Consider the following 20,108-nt stretch of genomic DNA (forward strand, 5'->3'; position numbering starts at 1 on the left):
CGAGCCCTTTTTCAGAGCCTTAGTGAGCACGGGTTGATCGTTAATCCAGCGAAGTGTGTTTTCAGCCGACCTGAAATTGAGTTTCTCGGCCACCGTATCACTGCAGACGGAGCATCTCCCCTCGCATTTAAAGTTGAGGCTGCCACGGCTTTTCCGCGACCTCACTCGGCTCGCGTGCTCAGAGAGTTCATAAGCATGGTCACGTTTTACCACCGTTTCATCCCGCGTGCGGCCCACATCATGCGTCCGCTCTATGAGGCTCTTAAAGGAACTACCCTGAACCAGGCTGTCGACTGGTCCACGGAGCGTTAGTCAGCTTTCAAGGCCGCTAAGTCCGCGTTGGCTCAGGCCGCGCTCCTGGCACACCCGTCTCCCGCTGTGCCCGTCGCCGTTACCACGGGTGCGTCTGATTACACCATTGGGGCCGTCATGGAGCAGTTGGTTAATGGCACCTGGCAACAGTTAGCCTTTTTCAGCCATCGGGTCTCCGTTTGGCAGATGTGTGTTTCGGGTCCGCCAATTTTTCTACTTTGCGATGTGTCCACCGGCCAACCACGCCCACTCGTACCGGCCTCCTGGAGATGTGCGGTTTTCGAAGCCATACACAACCTCTCACATCCGGGCAGGAAAGCCTCTGTCCGCCTCGTGTCCGCAAAGTTCGTGTGGCGTGGCCTCAAACACGACGTGAGGGCCTGGGCTGACAGCTGCGTGAACTGTTAACGCGCTAAAATAAACTGTCACACAAAGGCTCCGCTGGAGATTTTTCCGGTTCCAGAACAGCGTTTCGATCACTTTCATGTCGATTTAGTGGGTCCACTCCCACCATCCCATGGTTTCTCGTACGTGCTGACCATGGTGGACAGGACCACTCGGTGGCCCGAGGCTGTGCCCCTTGTTTCCACAACGACCGCTGACGTCACTCGGGCCTTTATAAGTTCCTGGGTGTCCCGTTTCGGCACCCACACCGACCTGTCCTCCGACCGTGGCGCGCAATTCACGTCAGACCTGTGGAACGCCGTCGCGGAGAGTCTGGGCGTTAAGCTTCATCACACCACCGCCTACCACCCCCAAGCCAACGGCCTGTGTGAGAGGTTCCACCGGTCCATGAAGGCTTCCCTGCGGGCCGCCCTAACTGACGGCAACTGGGTGGACAAGCTTCCCTGGGTCTTGTTGGGACTCAGGACGGCGCCCAAGGAGGATCTCCAGTCTTCAGCAGCTGAGCTAGTCTGTGGACAGACATTGAGGGTTTCTGGGGACTTTCTCCCTCGACCGACGGCCCCTTGGTCGCCTCACGTGCAGCACGCCTCCTTCCATGCAGGTACCAGGGCCTTTGCTCCTGTTTCCACCAGCCACCACGACGTGGGTTCTGCCAGGTACGTGTTCATCTGCCACGACGCCCATCGGGGTCCCCTTCAACCCCCCTACGACTGTCCCTTTCCTGTCCTTGAGCACAGGGACAAGCAACTGGTCATCGACATGGGTGGCCGGGCTGAAGTAGTTTCTTTGGACAGGTTGAAGCCCGCTCACCTGGACTTGGACTGTCCGCCAATGTTGGCCCAGACGCCGCGTTGAGGCCGCCCCCCGACTGTGCGTCCCCAGGTTTCCCGGGTATTCCCCCCCTTGTCACCTGTCCCCGCAATGGACGCTGCTGCCGGTTCCCCACCGCCTGCCCCCCGCGCCCCCGCACCGCGTTGCCCAGAGCCGCCGGAGACGCATGATTGTTCCCCCACGCCGCACGGACTTTGTATATGAGTGAATTCTGGGGGGACTTGTGTGGTGATCATGGGGACAGAATCCACCACTCGGACTTAGGGGCAGGGTTTTGGGTTCATATATAAAGCGCTGCTGTGCGCGCTCTGTGTGGTTGTTTCCTGCTCATGGAAAATAAAGAAGTTCTGTGCGTTCACTCTGCCTCCGACTCCCTGTCTCCAGCACCACAAGTGCTCTTATTTTCCTTCTGTTTGTCATTCAGAATAAGAATAAAGCCAGATGTGGTCAAAGTGGACAAACTATATGAAGCCTGTATTATCTGTTGAATGAACAATTTCGATTATATGAATAGCTCTCATACGAGGGGGTACCCAAAAGAAACCGGAATTAGGTCATAAAATACTAATAATAGTGAGTTTCGACTTCTGGCCGTCAGATGTCTGCAGGTAAGCCTCGTGCATATCTGTGAAAAAGCTGAGCTCCGAGAGTTACACTGACGCCTATCAGGCGCTATTTATAGTAACAGAGTGCAGCGGCGGTCTGCGATTTTTTTCCAAAATGGCGACATTGACTGGGAAGCCAGAGCAGCGCGCAAACATTAAATTCTGCTTTTTGCTGGGAAAAAACAGCGACAGAAAGACTCAGCTTGTTGCAGCAAGCCTACAAGGATGATGCTCTGGGAAGACTCAGGTCCATGAGTGGTCCGGGGGTTTGAGAAGGACCAGATGTCGGCGCGACAGGTCCGCTCAGCCGTGAAAACAATGCTGAGCTGCTTCTTCATTGTCCAGGGTCTCGTCCACAGCGAGTCTGTCCCTCCAGGTCAGACTGTAAATCAGGACTACTACAGGAAGTCCTCAGACGCTCCGTGAGGATGTGAGGAGGAAGCAGAGCGGAGTGGCGGAGTGGAGCCGGTTGATCCATCACCACAGAGCGCCAGCGGACACGGCGCTGCGCCTCACGCAGTTTCTGGAGAAGAATGAGATGAATCTCCTCTCCCATCCGCCTGATTCGCCAGATGGAGCCTCCAGTGACTTTTTCTTGTTCCCCAAGTTGAAGAAGGAGCTGAAGGGACAGCGGTTTGCAGATGTGGAGGAGGTGACAGAAAAATCGCAGCCGGCAAAAAATGGCACAATTACGCACGGGTGTGACGACACATTCGTGAAGTGGGAGACACGGCTGGAGCGCTGCATTAATGCGGATGGAGATTATTTTGAAGGTGACGGTGGTGTTTTATTTTGAAATGTCAGAAATAAAAAGTTACAGTCAAATTACGGGAACTTTTGGGTACGCCCTCGTTCATTTTGATTTTTGTTCTTGGCTGTATAAAGATACATACTTTGTGTTCCTTTCCTATTTGAGACAAAGTGGAGTAATCCCTCTCTTCCCACCCTCTGTTATAGTTTTACTTTTACTAGTTTTGATTTGTTGTGTTGTTTTTTTTTTCTTACCAAATTCTGGATTAATGAGGAGCTTATATGTACCTATAGTGGAAGTTTGTACACGGTTTTGTGCCCAAAAGACAAGTGATATGATCTTTGCTCTTCCAATGAAACAATAAAATTAAAAAAAAAAAAAGAAGAAGAAGAAGAAGAAGAATAAAGCTCAATTATTTGATACTTTTTGGAAAATCCAAGTTGATAGTTCATATCGGGACTAAATGCAACTTTGTTTTTCATTTATTACAAAGGTGTTTCTTTGTTGCCAACAAAAGGTGAAAATGTGAATCTTTTCGTGTATTGGGGGTTTGTTTACATGACAATTGTGCTTGGAGCCACGTAAAATTTTTGAAAACACCTTCCAAGGTGGAACTTTTTCACAAAACTTGGGCTCTGTCGCCATGGAAACACTCCTTTATCTGGTTGTTGTTTGGAGAAGTGTTGTTTCTCATTAATGACAGAAAATTCAGATCTGGTGAGATTTCCATGCACGCTTGATGAAGACACGTGCCACACTACACCAAGATAGTAATCTTCTTAAGATTTATTCATGAAAACCAAACCCAGTGGGGTTTTGGATCCGGGAGAACCACAGACAAGCAGGAATGTTTGAAGAACATTTGTTGAGTGTTGGTCGAGTAGCAGTGACGTTCTTGAAGCCGTTCAGATATCTGTCTCCAGAACATAATCCTCCCAGTAGTCCTTAAAAAAAGACACATTGGCGTTGTTCTCACAGAACTGGCGTAACCCGGACCAGACCTCCGAGTCCACGTAGGTGCAGATGATCAGGTAACCTCTGAGACTCGGCAGAAAGGCTTCCAGCTGAGCCAGGAACACCGCGCACACCGAGGCCAGGCTGCGGCCGAAGATGTTGATGTTGATGCGCAGGGCGTCGTGTCGGTACGGGACGGCGTACGGGGGCGTGCCCAGACCTAGAGCTTTAGGTTCAGACTCCCGGTCTACGATCCAGGTGAGCCGGCGCCGGCGCAGCACCTCCAGGTTGGCCTCCAGCGGCTTCAGGGGCTCAGAGTTGCTGATGATGGTTTTGCCGGGCAGCAGGTTGGAGACCACGTGCCGGGTCAGGATCAGGGTCTCGGCCTGCTCCTGGCTCAGGGTCAGCGGGCCGCCTGAGGACGACTCGCTCCCCCGGGCCAGTTTGGAGCGAAGCTCGGCGATGAAGGGGCCGAGGTGGGCCGCCTCGCAGCACAGAGACAAGATGGCCTGCAGGGGGCGACACGGGGGCATCAGGAGGTCACAGTTTGATCAGTCACTGACTGATTCACCTAAAATGATGACAGAGGTCTGTGATGTTCATCATAGCTACACCTCCACTGTGAAGGTGCAAAGCAAACACTCTTGTTTTGCTGAAATGAAGACGATTCAGTTTGTGTTCATTCAAAGTTCACTCTCACTCTGTGCATCTGGAAAGTTAAATCTCAAGATGGGCAAAAAAATTATACATCAAGTTACTTGGAGGCCTTTAAATGTTACTTTTATTCCCAAGATGACAAGGACATTTAAGAGTATCATGAGAATAATACATAAAAAGTATAAAGTTATCAAGTTATAAAGTAAAAATAGAAATATACCATCATGAAATTATTTGAATGATCAAATTTTCAAACTATACATGTAATTCACGTTATTTTATTACCTTAGTAATGCTTATATATTTTGAATATATACATAGCAAATATCGCCACTTCTAATTCTGTACCTGAGTTTTTGTGGCCTATATCTTGATTTAGCATAAATACTTGTTTTTGTGAATAGACCTCTTTGGTTACAATTATTCGTAGGTATGCAGTGTAATGACCAAATTTCTGAAGTTTATAGCAAAGCAAACTGTTTGAAAATCAATAGAAAATTGATCAAGCTCGAGTTTTACACAGTGATCTGTAAGAGCGAGCTGCCTGTGGCAAGATGGCCGCCAAGCGAAGGCGTTTGTCTCCACTGGCCAGTAGTTGGGTGAGTCGTCTATCCTTTATATATATATCAATGGTCACAACTCTACAAACTGCTTCAGGGAGCAACATGTGAGAGTTCGAACAACACAAACTGAAGTAAATGAGAGAGTGAGAGCCAGGAGGCGGCGCCAGAGTCTGTTTGGAAACAGGAAGTCAGAGTGCTCCTTGTTTCAGCTCCTACAGAGCGACACACCTCCTTTGCGATCACTCTGTACTTGGTCAGAGTCTCTGGAGTCGGTGCTTCTCCTCGGGTCAGTCTGACAGCACGGACTTCTGGGTAATGTTGGCGGACGTGATTGGCCACGTGCCTCTGGATGGCGCCGGCAATGCCCCGCCCCCTCAGGTCAGGAACCACCCTGAGGCCCTGGACCACGGCGGTCTGGCCACCGTCCACCAGCAACACGGACTCCAGCGCCACCTACAGGACACACAGGACACCAGATCTCATTCAGCCTTCAGGAATCTGTCTCACCGGGATCGTCCATCACGACACCTGTGAGGTGAGATGACTAACCACTGACATCCTCACCAGTCCTGACTGCCGCTGAATGTCTGATGATTCATTAAAGCGCGATGTCTTCAAATAGCAACTTCAAGTTTCTTCTCGGCTCATTATCAGCAATTAGAGTGAAACTTTTTACACTAAAGGAATAAACATGATATAAATAAAAATTTGAAGTTGATGGAAAAAAGAAAAAATAAAGTTAAAAGTGAGGAATGTGGTGAGCGCGTAACCTTGACCCCCCTCCAACAGCCTCGACTGATCTGACCCTAACCCTAACCCTAACCCTTCTCTGGACGTGCCAGATGCTTCTCAGTCCTAAGATCCGGGCACCTTGAGCTGTTCCCAGGCACATTTGGACTTGAACTTTGTACGATGGTCAACGCAGGATCTGTGTATTTCATGGTTATTTGATGATGGATTACATGCAACGCACAGTTTGGTTTCTCAATCATTAACTGAGACCCTATATGGCGAACTTGGACCAGCTTGAATACTCCTCATGCAAAGGAGATGTGTTGCCTGGAACCTCCTCCGCAGAGCCTCTGCATCACCCGACTCGTCCCTCCAACAATTTCTAATAGCGTGCCAAAGCGACACCGAGCACCAGAGGAGGCGCCCAGACAACGGGGGCAGCCATTGGTCCTCGACTACGTCATGGAGAACGTCAGGAAACAGAGGATGGTGTTACTGTTCACGTTACTGGAGAAACTGTTGCGTTAAACAGTAAAGAACACACCATCCACGGGCCATGCAAAAAATATTGTTTTTGGTTCAGTCCACAAAATTTTGAACACCTCTGATAATCTGGACAACACGCCGCAGGAAGCTAGCTTGCTGTTAGCTGCTACAGTCTACTAGCTCCACCTGAAGCTGAAATGTAGTCATTGGTGATCTTCGTGACAAATTGATGTTACTACAGAGGAGCCGTCGACTCCCCCTCGCATTAAGGTGGTGAGCCGGTTCATGGCACACACAACCTCGAGGCAGAACCTCCGAGGTGAAGAGATGGCGGAGGTCCGACGCCCCGCTCGATGTGGACTGCAGGCACTGAAGCCAACTGGAGCCTTGATAAAGAGAACTTCTGTGTTGCTTCCTCCACCATCATGTGAGACACACTCTCACCACTCTGCCGCTGATCCGGCCGATGAAGACGAGGCGTCCGGGCTCCTGCATCCAGCGAGGATAGAAAGCAGACATGTAGTCCAGGCCACCGTAGTCACTGCTGCTGCAGATGGTCAACACCTGCATGAGAAACACACATCAGAACCCATCAGAGCAGGAGAGCTGTTCTCTCCACCGCTGCACCGTCTCACCAAATAATCACCTGGGTTAAAGGGTTCAGACCACACTAAGCCACCAGGAGACTGTTAAAACCTGCTGGACCTCTTGATGCAGAACCTGCCAGGTCTCAGAGGCCTGACGTGGTTCCAGATCCACTTCTCAACATGTCTGCTGTTAACAACCAACCTGCTGGAAGTCCTGCTCCTCTGCCAGGCTGTAGACCAGCTCACCGCCGTCCATCGCCGCTCCGGTGCTGCACGCGGCCCGATGGGCTTCACAGGGTTCAGAGGTCACAGCCAGGCTGCGTTCAAGGTCCACAACGCAGCGGCTGTGACAGACCGGCGTCAGACCGGCTCAGGAGTTCAGACGTCACATGACGCGTTTCTTCAGAGTTTATCAACACTGAAGTTATAAAAGTGTCGTAAAAGACCTGGAAAGGAACAAAAGTCAGCTGTGAGGCTGAAAATGATGTGAGCATCGGGGAATCAGTTCATGTGTTGTGATTGATCGTTCTTTGTACTGTTATTACCATTTTCTAAATTGCTGAGTCATCCTTTCTTTGTGGTTGTTCTGTAACTCATGATCATGTTTAATAATCACACTTGGACTAGAAGAGCACACATTTTGAAGACTGTGCAGAACTCTGTCTTTTCAGATGGCTCTTTTCCTGAAACATGAGCAGACATGGGGATATTTGGCTTGTTTCTTGCTGCATGTAATTGTCACTTTGTAGGTTTTTGTGTCTTTTTTCCATGCCTGCAGTGTCTGGATGTGGCTGTTTCTGGATCATTTTGTATAGCTTTTGTGTCTTCTGAGAAATGCCTTTGTTTTTTCTTCTTTATGAAGACAACAACCCTTCTGATTCATTGTTACGATGCTGCACTGCACACAAACTCCAGGAATGTTAAGAGAGTTAAACCCGTGTGGAGATCTGCAGGTGATCATGGACACTGTCGGCTGTCCTCTTGCATTTTCCAGTTTCTGAGTCAAAGTCCAAACTGGATATTCTACGGTAAACAGCGACCCCTTCTGGTCTAGGCCTCCTCACTGAGGTGGGAGTACTGACCCTTGCAGAAAAGTTAATTTGGGAAAACTAATAAAGTACAAATGGTGAAATAAGCAGATTCGTCACGGATCAGGATTAAGCTGGTCTAAAAATAGTCTAAGCTAGCCAAAATTACACCCAAACCGATCTGGAGCATGTCTGATACTATTCTAAAGACTTATTGTAAAGTAATTGAACAAAACCAGAAGAAGTCAGAGTGCTGCTTGTTATATTGACAGTTTATCCACAGATCACCTTCAGCAATGACAGCAGTGCCGATCTCCACGACAAACTCCTCACTGGACCCAGGAACACAGGGCTCAGAGTGTTTCCCCCTTTCACTCCTGGTCAGCTAAACATCACGGAAACACTCCTTCTACATGAGCTCCTCCGTCAGGCTGCTGAATGAGGAGCCGCTGCCAGACGGCTGGGAGACGGGGTCCAGTGTGGACGGCGTTCCTCATTCCATCGACCCCGACAGAAGAACCACCACCTCCATCGACCCCCGCACCGGAAAGTCCTCACTGTAGGACCCCACACGGCATTCTGGGAACATAAACACCTTTCCTGTTAGTGATGGCATGAAATAGCCTTGATATTCATAATGCAAAAAAATCAACTTCATCTATGTAGCAGCATTCAGACACAATCTGAGACTCTGTGGATGAGCTGCAGCGGTCTGGCAGATTATTTCCTGAGACCGTATTCTTAAAATGTGTCTCCAAATGGTAGGAATGACTTTAAAACTTCTTTTTTCTCTTCATTAGAAGTGAACGAGTATGGAGCTCTTCAGTATTATTCCCTAACGTGTGATGCCGTCATTCAGGTGAACTTTCACCGGTATTGAGGTTGTGTCTGGATCTCTGCAGCCACAGCTTCATCATTCTATTTGACTTTCATTCTGGAAGCAGGTAGTTCAGTTCTGCTGATTTCCCATAATGCCGTCTAGATGTAGAAGGTGTGGCGCGTCGCTGGCTGATGGGGCGCCGTTGTCACTCGTGTTCATGTCAGTTTCACACGGCGGACGAACCAGTTTGGTGAGTGAGCGACGAGAGTGTGAGTCAGGAAAGGACGAACATCCGAACCACGTGTTCACAGCGCTGCAGTTTAGCCTTTTTTCTTCAAACACATCTTCAAAGGCAGAAAACCTTTGGTCGCACGTAGCTGAGACTCCAGAATAGATTTGATCAGTTTATATTGTGCTCAGAATAACTGTGTGGGGATCCTGCTCATCTGAGCGGCGGTCGGTGTAGTTTTGCCTGCTCAGCGTGTTCAGAGCTCTGTCCATCTCCAGTTCCAGCACTGAGCACGGCGAGGTCCTGAGAGGCTTTCAGCAAACGTCTGACAAAGAGAGCAGGACGAGGCGTCCACCCATCACAGGGTTTACACACACAGACACACACTTTAACCCCTCCAGTTCTGCTTTCTGTTTCTCCAGAGAGCATTGATGCGTCTGTTCATCTCAAATCACTCTGTTCAGTGTGAATTATCTCTCAATTAAAAGGTTTTTATTTAACATGATTTCAGAAGACTCTGCTGCTCTTTTCTTTCCCTGTCTTTGTCTGGAAATAATGATGAGATGTTTGTTGATTTTGAACTATATTTTTGCATCAACTGTGAAACAGCGGTTCTGTGAAGTCCTGGATGGACGGACTGGGTTGGAAAATGTTGAGACATTTTGAAGCCAATAATCTCATAATGAAGCCAATAATCTCAGTGCATTTCATTTGATTCCAGTTTTCTCTGGTTTTCGCTCTGAGGGCCGGTCTAGCAGACCTAAAGGGGCCTATGACCTCTGACCCCTGGGCCTTATGATGCCCAGCTCCGGTGTTAAATGTTCTGAGAAGCAGCAACAAAGGGTTTTTCAGCTGTGTTCAGGGAGAACAACATGGAGGAGTGCGGCCTGGAGATGTTCTCTGTGGATCAGGAGATCCTGGGGGAAATCTCCACCACAAACTGAAGCCCGGAGCTTGTGGCGGCCGCTACGAGCAGCTGAAGGAGGAGCTGATGCTCGCCACCGAGGAGGCGGACGGCTTCGGACAGGAGTGACCGGCTGGCGGGCCGGGACGTTTTCACGCAGAACATCCAGCGTCGCCCCCCGCTGGAATAACCTCTCGACTAAAACGGATCTTTTTCCATCAGCCGTCTCACATCAACGCCTCAGTAACGGATGTTTGTGCTTCAGAGAGTTCTGGGAGACTCTCTGGGGCGTCGTCTATGAATCCATGAATAATGTGGAAAACGGTTCCAGCCTCCATGATTCGGTGCGGGCCGGGTCGGGTTGTGGTCGGGGTCGGGTTGAGGTCGGGTCGGGTTGTGGTCGGGGTCAGGTTCAGGGGAACCACAGACTTACAGGGCCAGGGTTGCTGTGATGTGGAACAGGACGTTAAATTGCGATCGATGGCTCCTCTGCATCAGCTTTAAAGACATTTCATAACTCGATTTGCTGATTTCACTATAACAAGAAAAAAACACCAAGAAGCCATCAAGCCAAGTGAGTTTTCTTCATTCGTACCGTGTGCAGCATCTGAGTCACACTGCAGAGGAAAAACATCTTCAAAGACTTCAGCAGTGTTCATTCTAAAAGTCAAGTATTTCACACCTTTCTCCACAGTGACTTAACTGAAGCTGCTCTGTTCGTCAGTGAACCAATAAAAGGTTTTTTAACGACCATGGACAGATGGACTGTTGGACTTTTCAGTCTTGTCCAAATGTCGCCATGCAAGGAAAGAATCTTCAGAGATTTAGTCTTTAGGAATAAAGTCCAGATAGAAGATTCAAGGTTTTAGGTAGAAGAGCTGGGCTTATCAGCCGAATCAATTCCATCTTTGTGACTGAAATGAATTCAATTAATTTAGTTCTTTGAATGGATTCAAAACTTTCTACTGATAAAACAATTTGAATATGTTTTAATTCTAATGTCTTCTACATTTAAGGAAGTAATGCATAAAAAACTTGGTAAATTATTTAAATATTTTTCATAATAGACATTCTTCATAATTTGAAATGGCACAGCCTTCATTCTTTTTTTTCAAATAACACGAACAAAAACAGTCAAAACTTGATTTACAAACAAAAACTCTGACATTATTTGCAAACATTCATTTACATGTGATGAATCTTCATGGGTTAATATTGAGCCCATATTCTATTTTACTTCAAAATGACTCCTGAATTGCTGGAATTTTCTTTTCCTGTAATATTGAAATAACCACAGTGTTAGGAGGAGTGCAGATTCCAGATGTATTTGTCCATTTCGCTTTTTTTTTTTTTTTTTTTTTGGAGGAGGGGGGGCAGGGTACAAACTTTGTACTCTAATTAAGAGTGAGTTATCACTTGACCCGGTTTTTCTTTTATCCTGTACATGTTTATATTTTTTCAAGTCCAGTTTAAAGAGAAGTCGCCTTTATGTCTCATATTAACATCATTCCTGTGGACTATAAGTCAGACTCTTTTCTTCTTTTTCAGCTTGTCTTATGATTTATATTACAGTTTCTCTCCATTGGTTTGACTCATTTCTTGAAGTAGAAATCACATTTGCAAAACCAGATGAGTTGGCTCAACAGTCCTGCAGTTCAGCACCTCACCACAGTTCCCTTTCAAAGCTCAAATCTCTCCCAAAACTGCTGATTCCTGTTTTTGTTCGGGGCAGCGGCGAGGCGGACAGGGTTACCAACTGTCCCGTCGTAGCCGGGACATCCAGTATATTTATCTAAATTGGATAGTCCTTACAGAATGTCTCTTGTCCCTGCTGCTCTCTGGCATATGGGATGTTAAGCTGCTGTTACACTCCTACCGCTAGATGGCAGTCAAACTCCGGATTTATCTTCTATTTTGGCACTCTTGTCACTCCACAGCGGACATATTTCACGACACTGTTATTCTCAGTCTGCCGTGTTAATTAAATCCAAAAGTTCTAAAAATAAATTAATAGATAAATAAATAAATAAACAAAAAACCTCCAAAGCTGGCTGCCTCAACTGCGCATGCGCTGGTCTGCGGTTCCCTTGACAACAACATCTGACGTCACTCACAATTTAAATGCGCGATCGGGAGTAGCAGATTTTTCGCAGGCTGAAACGGAGTTTCGGTAAGATTATGAGAAATTTCACATTTTTTGGACATTAAAACGATTCTCAGTAAGACATATTACTCTCTGTTTAGAATATTATTCGACTTTTAGTTCGATATTTATGTCACACCCATATTAAGCTGTTTTTAGCTTATATGCTAATTGTTAGCATACATTAGCACATTCAAATTCTGACTCCGCCAAGTTAAAAAGTTAAATGTATTATCAGACAATAAACACGTTTTCTCTGTGGTGCTGTTTTATGAAGCTTTTTTGGTCTTTGAAATCAGTGTTTTGTTATTTCTGTGGATTGTTTTGTAGGTGAAAAACGTAAAAAAAAAAAAAAAAAAAGCAAGACACAGTTGACACAAACCTTTGGTGAGTACAGCTTCTAACAACACTACCTTCTGAACCGTGTCTGAATACATGACTAAGTTTGTGTGTTGTGTTTTTCACACAGCGAACAACATCTTCTGAAAGATGGATACTCAAGACAAGTGTAAGTCTAATGTGGATGTGTCCATTATTATTGATGGTTAGATATATATAGAGGTTAATGGAAACATTTTGAACTGAAGACAAAGTGTGAACTTAACTTACAGTGGAATTTGTTGATGGAATTTATTCATTAGTCATTCACGATAACAGAATTTTAACGGCTCAACCTCTTTCTTGTTTGTTTCGCAGACCCCAAGATAACAAACGAAGACGCCTTTCGTCTGACAACAACAACAGACTTGGATCTCTCAAAGCTGGCCTCCCAGGATGATACGGCTGAGGAAGTTGACATCAAACAGCTGGAGGACATCCTGAATGGGTGGCAAAAACAGATTGAGCTGGTAGGTCTCACTCCTCCGCTCCTTCATCATCCTCCAGATGATCAGTTAGCATGATCAATGACCATCTCCTCTCCCCCCATCAGGTCCTGGTGAACAGTAAACTGCTGAGGAGAGAGGTGGCCTCCGGAGGGCCCCTGACTGAGTTAAAACACTGGCAACAGAAATCTTCACTCCTGAACTCCATCTTCAGCCAGATCAGAGGCTCCGAGTGTCAGGCGGTGGTCATGCTACTCTGCCGCAGCCGTCCCTCAAAGCTGCGGGTACTGAGCCTAACTTAAGATAGTTTAATCTTGCAGACAGACAAATGTGGTTTAGAATATACTCAAAGCTGGTTTCATCTTCTCCCTACCTGCAGGAGTGGCTGGAGCTCGATGCCAGACTCATCGTCCAAGCTCACAGGGCAAAAGCATACGAGAAGCTGCTGAGCAGCCTTTACGAAGCCTTTGAGCCGCTGTACAGCTTCAACCCGGTAGGTGGAGTCACCAGCATCACAGAAAACCTCACATAGGATCAACATCTGCCTTCATCACTGTGCTTCAAACTGCTTTTAACTAGGGACGGTTCGATCCGATCCGCCGGATCGATATCGAGTTCGATCCAGGCCAAAATGACTGGATTGAGCATCGGAGTTTTGTTATTAGAACTCGTTCGATCAGAAACCCCCCCCCCCCCCGCGCACTGTGCGTCCGTTGTCCGGGTGCTGCAGAACTTAGTGTGGGCGGGCGCCCAGACTGAAAAGGTCCGGCGGAAACCCTGAGCTGCATGTTCCTCCAATGGAGCTGTTTTTTTTGTTTTTTTAAGTCCAAAATCATCTTTATTATATCAACGGTGCTCATAAAATAATCCTCCCTGTGGTTTATACACTTGGATTGTTTAATTTCATTTCAATATTTGCACAGAGTTACACCTCTGTTTTATTTTCTAACATTTGAATGGTGCAGCTGGGTCTGCTGTTTACAGTGTTGTCGAAAGCAATGTGAGTTCTAAGTTTTAATAAAGCCACAGCAGTTACACATAACTTCAGTTGTTGTCATATATTTTCCTTCTTTCTTTAGGGGATCAGAACAGGTGTTGTACAATGAAGGTGGTATTTTTAGATGTCAGTATCAAGCAAATTACATCCATGTATTTTAACAACTTTGAGAATGACAACAAGAATAATTTCGGTATCGGATCGGTTTGGGCCAATCCTCAAGGCTGCAGTATCGATATCGGTATCGGATGTGAAAAAGTGGTATCGAGCCATCCCTACTTTTAACCCAGTCAAGCCTTTAGCTTTCCTACAATTAAGATTTTAGATTCCCTTAGTGTGAATCTAAAAGAAAGAAAAGGGTAGAAACTTCATTCCAACATAGATTTAATGTGTATTTATACACAGAGGGATGGATGCACCCAAATACAACATTCTGTCATTCCAGTCACTATTGTGGGCATGAACATATTTACTGATTCTGTAAAAACACCCAACTAATTATGTTCATTTTAAATCCACATAATTACGACCATATGAAAGATCAGGTGTGCTGACAGCTGTATTATTTTGATGTTAACACAATGAACCAACCTTTTCTTTTGGTTGAAATGGGTTAAAACCCAAGCAAAGTCATACTCATCAAAGTTTTAGATGAAAATAGAGAATTACTTTCACTGTGAGTCTGTGTGTGTGTGTGTGCGTGCGTGCGTGCGTGCGTGCGTGCGCACCACTGACATCATTCTCACCGTGTTGGTTCATGACTTTGTCGTTTCAGCCTGCTCTGATGCAGATCATTCCGAGGATCTTCATTGCCACCGATTTGATTCACCGCTTCTCACCGTACGATGACACGAGTGAAAATGTTTCTGCGCTGCTCGTCCAGGTAAGCTCACTGACGTCACTCAGACTCACACGTACAGCGGCGTGCTCACCGGGCCCGACGTCCAACACCCCTTTTCTTTCAACTCGTCTCCCCAAAACTTCTCCAGGTCACAGATCAGCTGGTCACGCAGTGCAGATCATACGTCACCGACAACAACACGTGTCCCGTTTGGAGCCAAGATCCAAAGGACCTCGTCAGGAAAATTCAGGTAACAAAATGAAGCGGTTGCTTCCTCGTACAGAAACTGTTCCACGTCATGGCAGACAGCAGCAAGAACATGTTTCTCTTCTCTTCCCGTGTAGGACTGTAACCGTCTGCATCAAGAGTACAAGTCCTGCTTCCAGCAAACAACGGCTCAGTCAGAGGAGAGAGACGGGATCAACGCCCTCAAGGTTTCAGAGGAAAAAGTCTTCTGCCAGCTTGGGGATTTCTGCAGGAAGCTGGAGATGGTACAAAAATCAGTAACGCTGGAACCTTTGAATCCCACTCCGAACGAAAGAGCGTTGACAGTAACCAGGCTCATCTTTTACAGATCACACAGACTCTGTCCGTGCTGGAGACCTTTGACTGTCTGGGAAACGCAGACATCAAGGGCATGAAGCCTCTGGCCCAACAGATCAACACCTTGTCCTCCAGCCTGAAGGGGAAGCCGTACGACGCGTTGGCTCCCGGAGAAACGCAGTTCCAAAAGGATTTTGAGGCGTTTCTGAAAGATGTCAGGAACTTTGAGGTTTGTGTTGTTGCTTGTTTTTTCCCAGTGTTGCTGAGCCTCAGTGATTTAGACAGAGGAAGGATGTGAGCGATGCGGTGAAGTCTGGGACAAGAATGTGTTTGTAGAGCTGACAGTGCCGTGTCTTTCTCTCCAGAATCGGCTGCAGGAATTCATGCGTTGGTCTTTCTCAGAAGTGGATTCATGGGACCAAGCTTCCTCTCTCATGAAGCGGTGAGCACAATGTTGTACGGCGAAATGAAATCTGACTGTCGTGGTGTAAGTGCTGGTAACTGAACAGAAACTGTTTTGCTGCAGATTTCAGAGCCTCAAAATTCCCTGTCTGGACGCACAGATCAACAACATCTTCAGCGAGGTTCTCCTGAAGATTTACGCCTCAGATTTACTGCGTGTGAAACTGGTGTGTGTCCGCTCTGCCTGCACGTCCAGAGTCTCCTGCACTGTGAGGATGCATTACAAAGGCTGTTTCTGAATTTCCTTTACTTCAGGTGTTTGACCGTCAGAATGACAACCCTCCATTAAAGAGCAACGAGCCTCCTGTGGCCGGAAGGATCCGCTGGGCTCGGGACCTCTTCACAACAATCGAGGAGCCCATATCCTTCATCAAAGTAAGACCACAGTTCTGTCAGTGGAATGCTTCATTTTGGTTTTCACGCTCACTCATTCGTCTGTCGTCTCTGCAGGAGAACTCTGACGTCCTCTCCGGCCCGGGGGGGCAAGACGTGATCCGGATGTACAACCGGACTGCTGCCGGCTTGGTGAAGTTTGAGTGTTTTCACCACCAGGCGTGGTTCGACGAAGCGTCCAAGCTGGATCTGGGTTTGTTATGAATTCTGCCTCTCAGGGCCAGTTTGCTCTGCCTCGATTTCAAGTGAAAAGTTGAAGCTTTTTATTAACACCGACTGTGACCCAGCATGCTGACTGCACTGATTTCAGAAGGTTGCCGCTTGAAGGTGAAACTTTTCTGAAATGAAGATGCACAAACAGTGTGTTTTGACTTGAAGCGTTGTTGTGTGAACGGAGCTGAAGTGTTTTAATGTCTTTTAATGATCCTCAACTGAATAGTCGTGGCTGTCTTTCTCTCCCCAGGAATCCTGAATGTCACTCTGTTGGTCTGTCACCCGACAACAAAGAAGTTCTTTGTCAACTTCGATCCAGTGCTCACTGAGATCATGGAGGAGACCAAGTCTTTGAACAGCATGGATCTGGAGGTCCCCAAAAACGCTCTGCAGTTGGTCAGGATGGAAGGAAAGCTCGTCGGCGCTCGTCTCAGACTGCAGGTATATACAGCAACGTCTGTCACTGGCAAAATGTTTTGTATGAAAGCAGAAAATAACTTTTCTTTTTTTTATGTTTGTTGTAGAAAATTTTGAAGGACTACAGCTCTGTTTGTAACAGCATACCTCCAGAATTCAAAGCGCTGATGGCTCCAACAATCCAGAAGGTGAGTCTTGTAAATGCAGTAGTTCAGTGGTTTGCACTGCGGGGGATCAAGTTCAGGCTCATCTTCCCACAAGAAAACTGCAAATATGAAGCTTTTTACTGGAGGAGTTGTTCATTTTCTCTTCTTGCTGGTTCATTTTCTGTCTTTTTCTGTCTTATTCAGATGGAATACACACTCCTCATAGGCGCCACACTGTTCATCTGGTCGTGCTCATACCTGGACAAGTACTTCCAAGATTTGGATGCCGCTTTGTCCGAGCTCACGACGCTTGCAGGAAAGGTACGAGCTTAGCAAACGGCTGGCTTCCTGCTCCACATAATGCTCCAAATCGTGAGACTCTGAATGTAAACTGGGTGTAAAAGGTTTGTTTTTAGACCGTGCCATTCAGAGAGGAGGCCGTACGGAGGGTTTGTTCAGTTTGGATGACAAATCATGGATATGTTGAGGTTCAAAATGTCATAAAAGACACTTCACACCCGGGTCACTCATTGTTTGAAATGCTGCCTTCTGGGAAACGTTACAGACGAATGAACACAAGGACAAACAGACTCAAACACAGCTTCTACCCAGCAGCAATAACCGTCCTCAACAAAACGAGGAAGTGATTGCCTCGTTTTCCTGATGACTGTGTGTATGAAGTCCTGTGCTGATGTCTGTGTGAAGGTGTTGAAATGTTTATTCTTTTGATTATGTCTGAAGTTTTATTTTTTTTTAATGAAGTAACTTCTTATCATTTTTTAGGTTTTTATGAATGACGCACTGATTGGACAGCACTTTAAATTTCATTTTACCTGTGACAATGACAAATAAATATCTTTCTATCTATCTATCTAGCTATCCATCTATCGATCTATCTATCCCTCCATCTTTCCATCCATCCATCTGTCCATCTATCTATCACAGCATTAAAGCGGACCTATTATGTTATTTTTCAATCACGGCATATCGGTCACAGAAGCCCAAAAACATAGTATATAAGTTTGTTCACCCGAAATTGATCCTATGTTCGGAGTTTGAGCATCTAAAAAGTGGCTCTGAGGAGCCCTCCTCCGAACAGCCTACTTTTTGGGATGCACTTGAACGCATCTGGCCACGCCCACTCTCTCACACAGGGTACCCTCAACTGTTGGAGGAAAAAGACAATTTTCAAATTTTAACGTCTTAATGAGGCCACAGCAACACATACTACTATAACCACCTATCCGGGGCCCCCCAAAGGCTGGATCCTCTTCCGGGGGGGAGTGGTGTTCCTCTTGTTGACGTAGACAAAAGGAAGATTTCAGAATCGCGTGTTTGAGTGTGTATTTCCTTAAAAGTGGAGGGCGCAATTGAGGGAGGTGACTGAATGTTTCACTTCTGGGGGCTCATACAGAGGCTCTGGGAGGTAACACGACTGTAAAGACAACTTTTTAAAGTGAATTTTGCATAATATGACTCCTTTAAGGTTCTTCCGGCTCACATGGGCCGCACCAATAATGTTGTGATTTCAACTTAATGAATTTGGCTATCAGTAATAATGAATGATTATCAAAGAGAACTATTAATTAAAGAATTTTGGATCTGATATTCAGCAGATAACCTCGGGGCGTCACCTACGTTTAGTAGGAAAAGAGCCAATTCATTGTAGTCAGCCTCATAAACTTGGTTGAACTGTTAATTTGGAATTTGGATTAATAATTAGATTATTAATTGCCAAATTTTAACAGTAAAACCTGAAGGGTTCTGGAGTTCTTGGACAGAACAGATCATCATTCCATTCATAAATGTGAAACATTAACGACACAAATGATTCCAGAAAATATATTTATTAACAATAAAACCAAACCAAACACACATTTCTATCTCGGTGTCTATACAGGTTTTGTGTGTGTGTGTGTGTGTGTGTGTGTGTGGAGGCTGAGGGATGGAACTCCAGGTCAGAATGGCGGCCAGCCCAGAGACTACAGTGAAAATGGCGGATCAGGGGGACGTGCTAGGCACATGTGCTCGGTAACAAAGGAGAGCTTGAGAGGGGGCGGGGCCTGTTTCCTCTCTCAAGTGCAACTTTGTAAAAGCCAATTCAGAAAGAGTCTCCATGACCTGTGTCGTCCATCACCTCAGACCAGGGGGGTTTTGCACAAAACCAGGATCAGATGAGTCCTGCTGCTCTGCTGTCAGCAGTGTGAGAAATGGGCGTGGTTTACTGCATTTCCATGCTTTTTCTGCACATTGCCTTATTTAATCATCCTGCAGCCAAATCTTATAACTGTAGTCGTTACATTTGCTGGTTCTGGTTGACTTTAGTACTATTTACTTGCACAGATTATATGAAGACAAAAATAACTTTTAACACAGACATTTAAAGGTGCATTAAGGAGTTTTCACGTTTCATGAGAAACAACGGCCCCTGCAGGCCTTGGATGTAACTGCAGCTTAGTGAAACACTCGTGCCCATGGCTTGTGTCCATGTACGTGCACGGAAGAGGGGAACTCCTTCCTCACTCTTTAAAGGGATACTTCAACATTTTGGCAAATTGGCCCATTTAGTGCAACTCCTTAGTCATTTCGAACAGCGTGACTGTCTACATCTGCCCTTAACTTTGTGGAGTAGTTGGCAAAGAACGTTTTGAATGTTAGCCTGAAGTGCTGATTTGTTGTTAATGTACTGCTCCCAATGAGTATCTGGTGTGAGATCATCAATAAAAAATATAATTCCAAAAAAAAGAAACAAATGGGATGAAACAGAAGACAACATGAGAAGAATTGAATCAATAGATGACAGAGTTGAAGTTTTCTTTGAACTTAATTCTACTTCACATAAGCCGAGTAACAGAGCATAAATGTTCACCTTGATATATGGACCAAAGAAGATAAGAGGTTGAATGCACTACATCATGGACACTCATGTAGACACAAACAGTGACAAAATTTACAACATGGAAGCGGACATCACTGATACCATACTAACGCCAGGGAGATGTGATTATTTTACTATTCAGCAATTTAATAACAGAACAGATATGGTGTCGGATGAGGCATTTTCCATCATTCACTTTAACAGTCAGAGTCTAAAACGGAAATTACCAAAAATTAATGAGCTTTTTGCTGATATCAAACAATCATTTAAAGTGATTGTTGTGACGGAAACCTGGTTAAAAGAGATTCATATTGATAAAGTTCAAATCAAAGGTTATAATCTGTTTTATGCAAATAGGGTGGAAAAAGGAGGTGGAGGAGTCGCCCT

The 20,108-nt window shown here is 46.0% G+C and overlaps 1 protein-coding gene across 1 annotated transcript in view; it reads left to right on the top strand.

The window, feature by feature from the left end:
• Positions 1–12,496: 12,496 nt before the first annotated feature.
• LOC115397267 (dynein heavy chain 8, axonemal-like) overlaps positions 12,497–20,108 on the top strand; it is a 30,671-nt gene continuing 23,059 nt past the window's right edge. Inside the window, exons 1-14 of the mRNA XM_030103497.1 lie at positions 12,497–12,515; positions 12,704–12,855; positions 12,939–13,115; positions 13,211–13,324; positions 14,604–14,711; positions 14,818–14,919; positions 15,014–15,160; positions 15,244–15,441; positions 15,578–15,654; positions 15,739–15,841; positions 15,930–16,049; positions 16,125–16,260; positions 16,531–16,721; positions 17,048–17,164. Of these exons, the coding sequence (XP_029959357.1) occupies positions 12,497–12,515; positions 12,704–12,855; positions 12,939–13,115; positions 13,211–13,324; positions 14,604–14,711; positions 14,818–14,919; positions 15,014–15,160; positions 15,244–15,441; positions 15,578–15,654; positions 15,739–15,841; positions 15,930–16,049; positions 16,125–16,260; positions 16,531–16,721; positions 17,048–17,164 (1,761 nt within the window). The remainder of the gene's footprint in view (positions 12,516–12,703; positions 12,856–12,938; positions 13,116–13,210; positions 13,325–14,603; positions 14,712–14,817; positions 14,920–15,013; positions 15,161–15,243; positions 15,442–15,577; positions 15,655–15,738; positions 15,842–15,929; positions 16,050–16,124; positions 16,261–16,530; positions 16,722–17,047; positions 17,165–20,108) is intronic.

Source organism: Salarias fasciatus, chromosome 11 (genome assembly GCF_902148845.1).
Source record: "Salarias fasciatus chromosome 11, fSalaFa1.1, whole genome shotgun sequence".
Classification (NCBI taxonomy): domain Eukaryota; kingdom Metazoa; phylum Chordata; class Actinopteri; order Blenniiformes; family Blenniidae; genus Salarias; species Salarias fasciatus.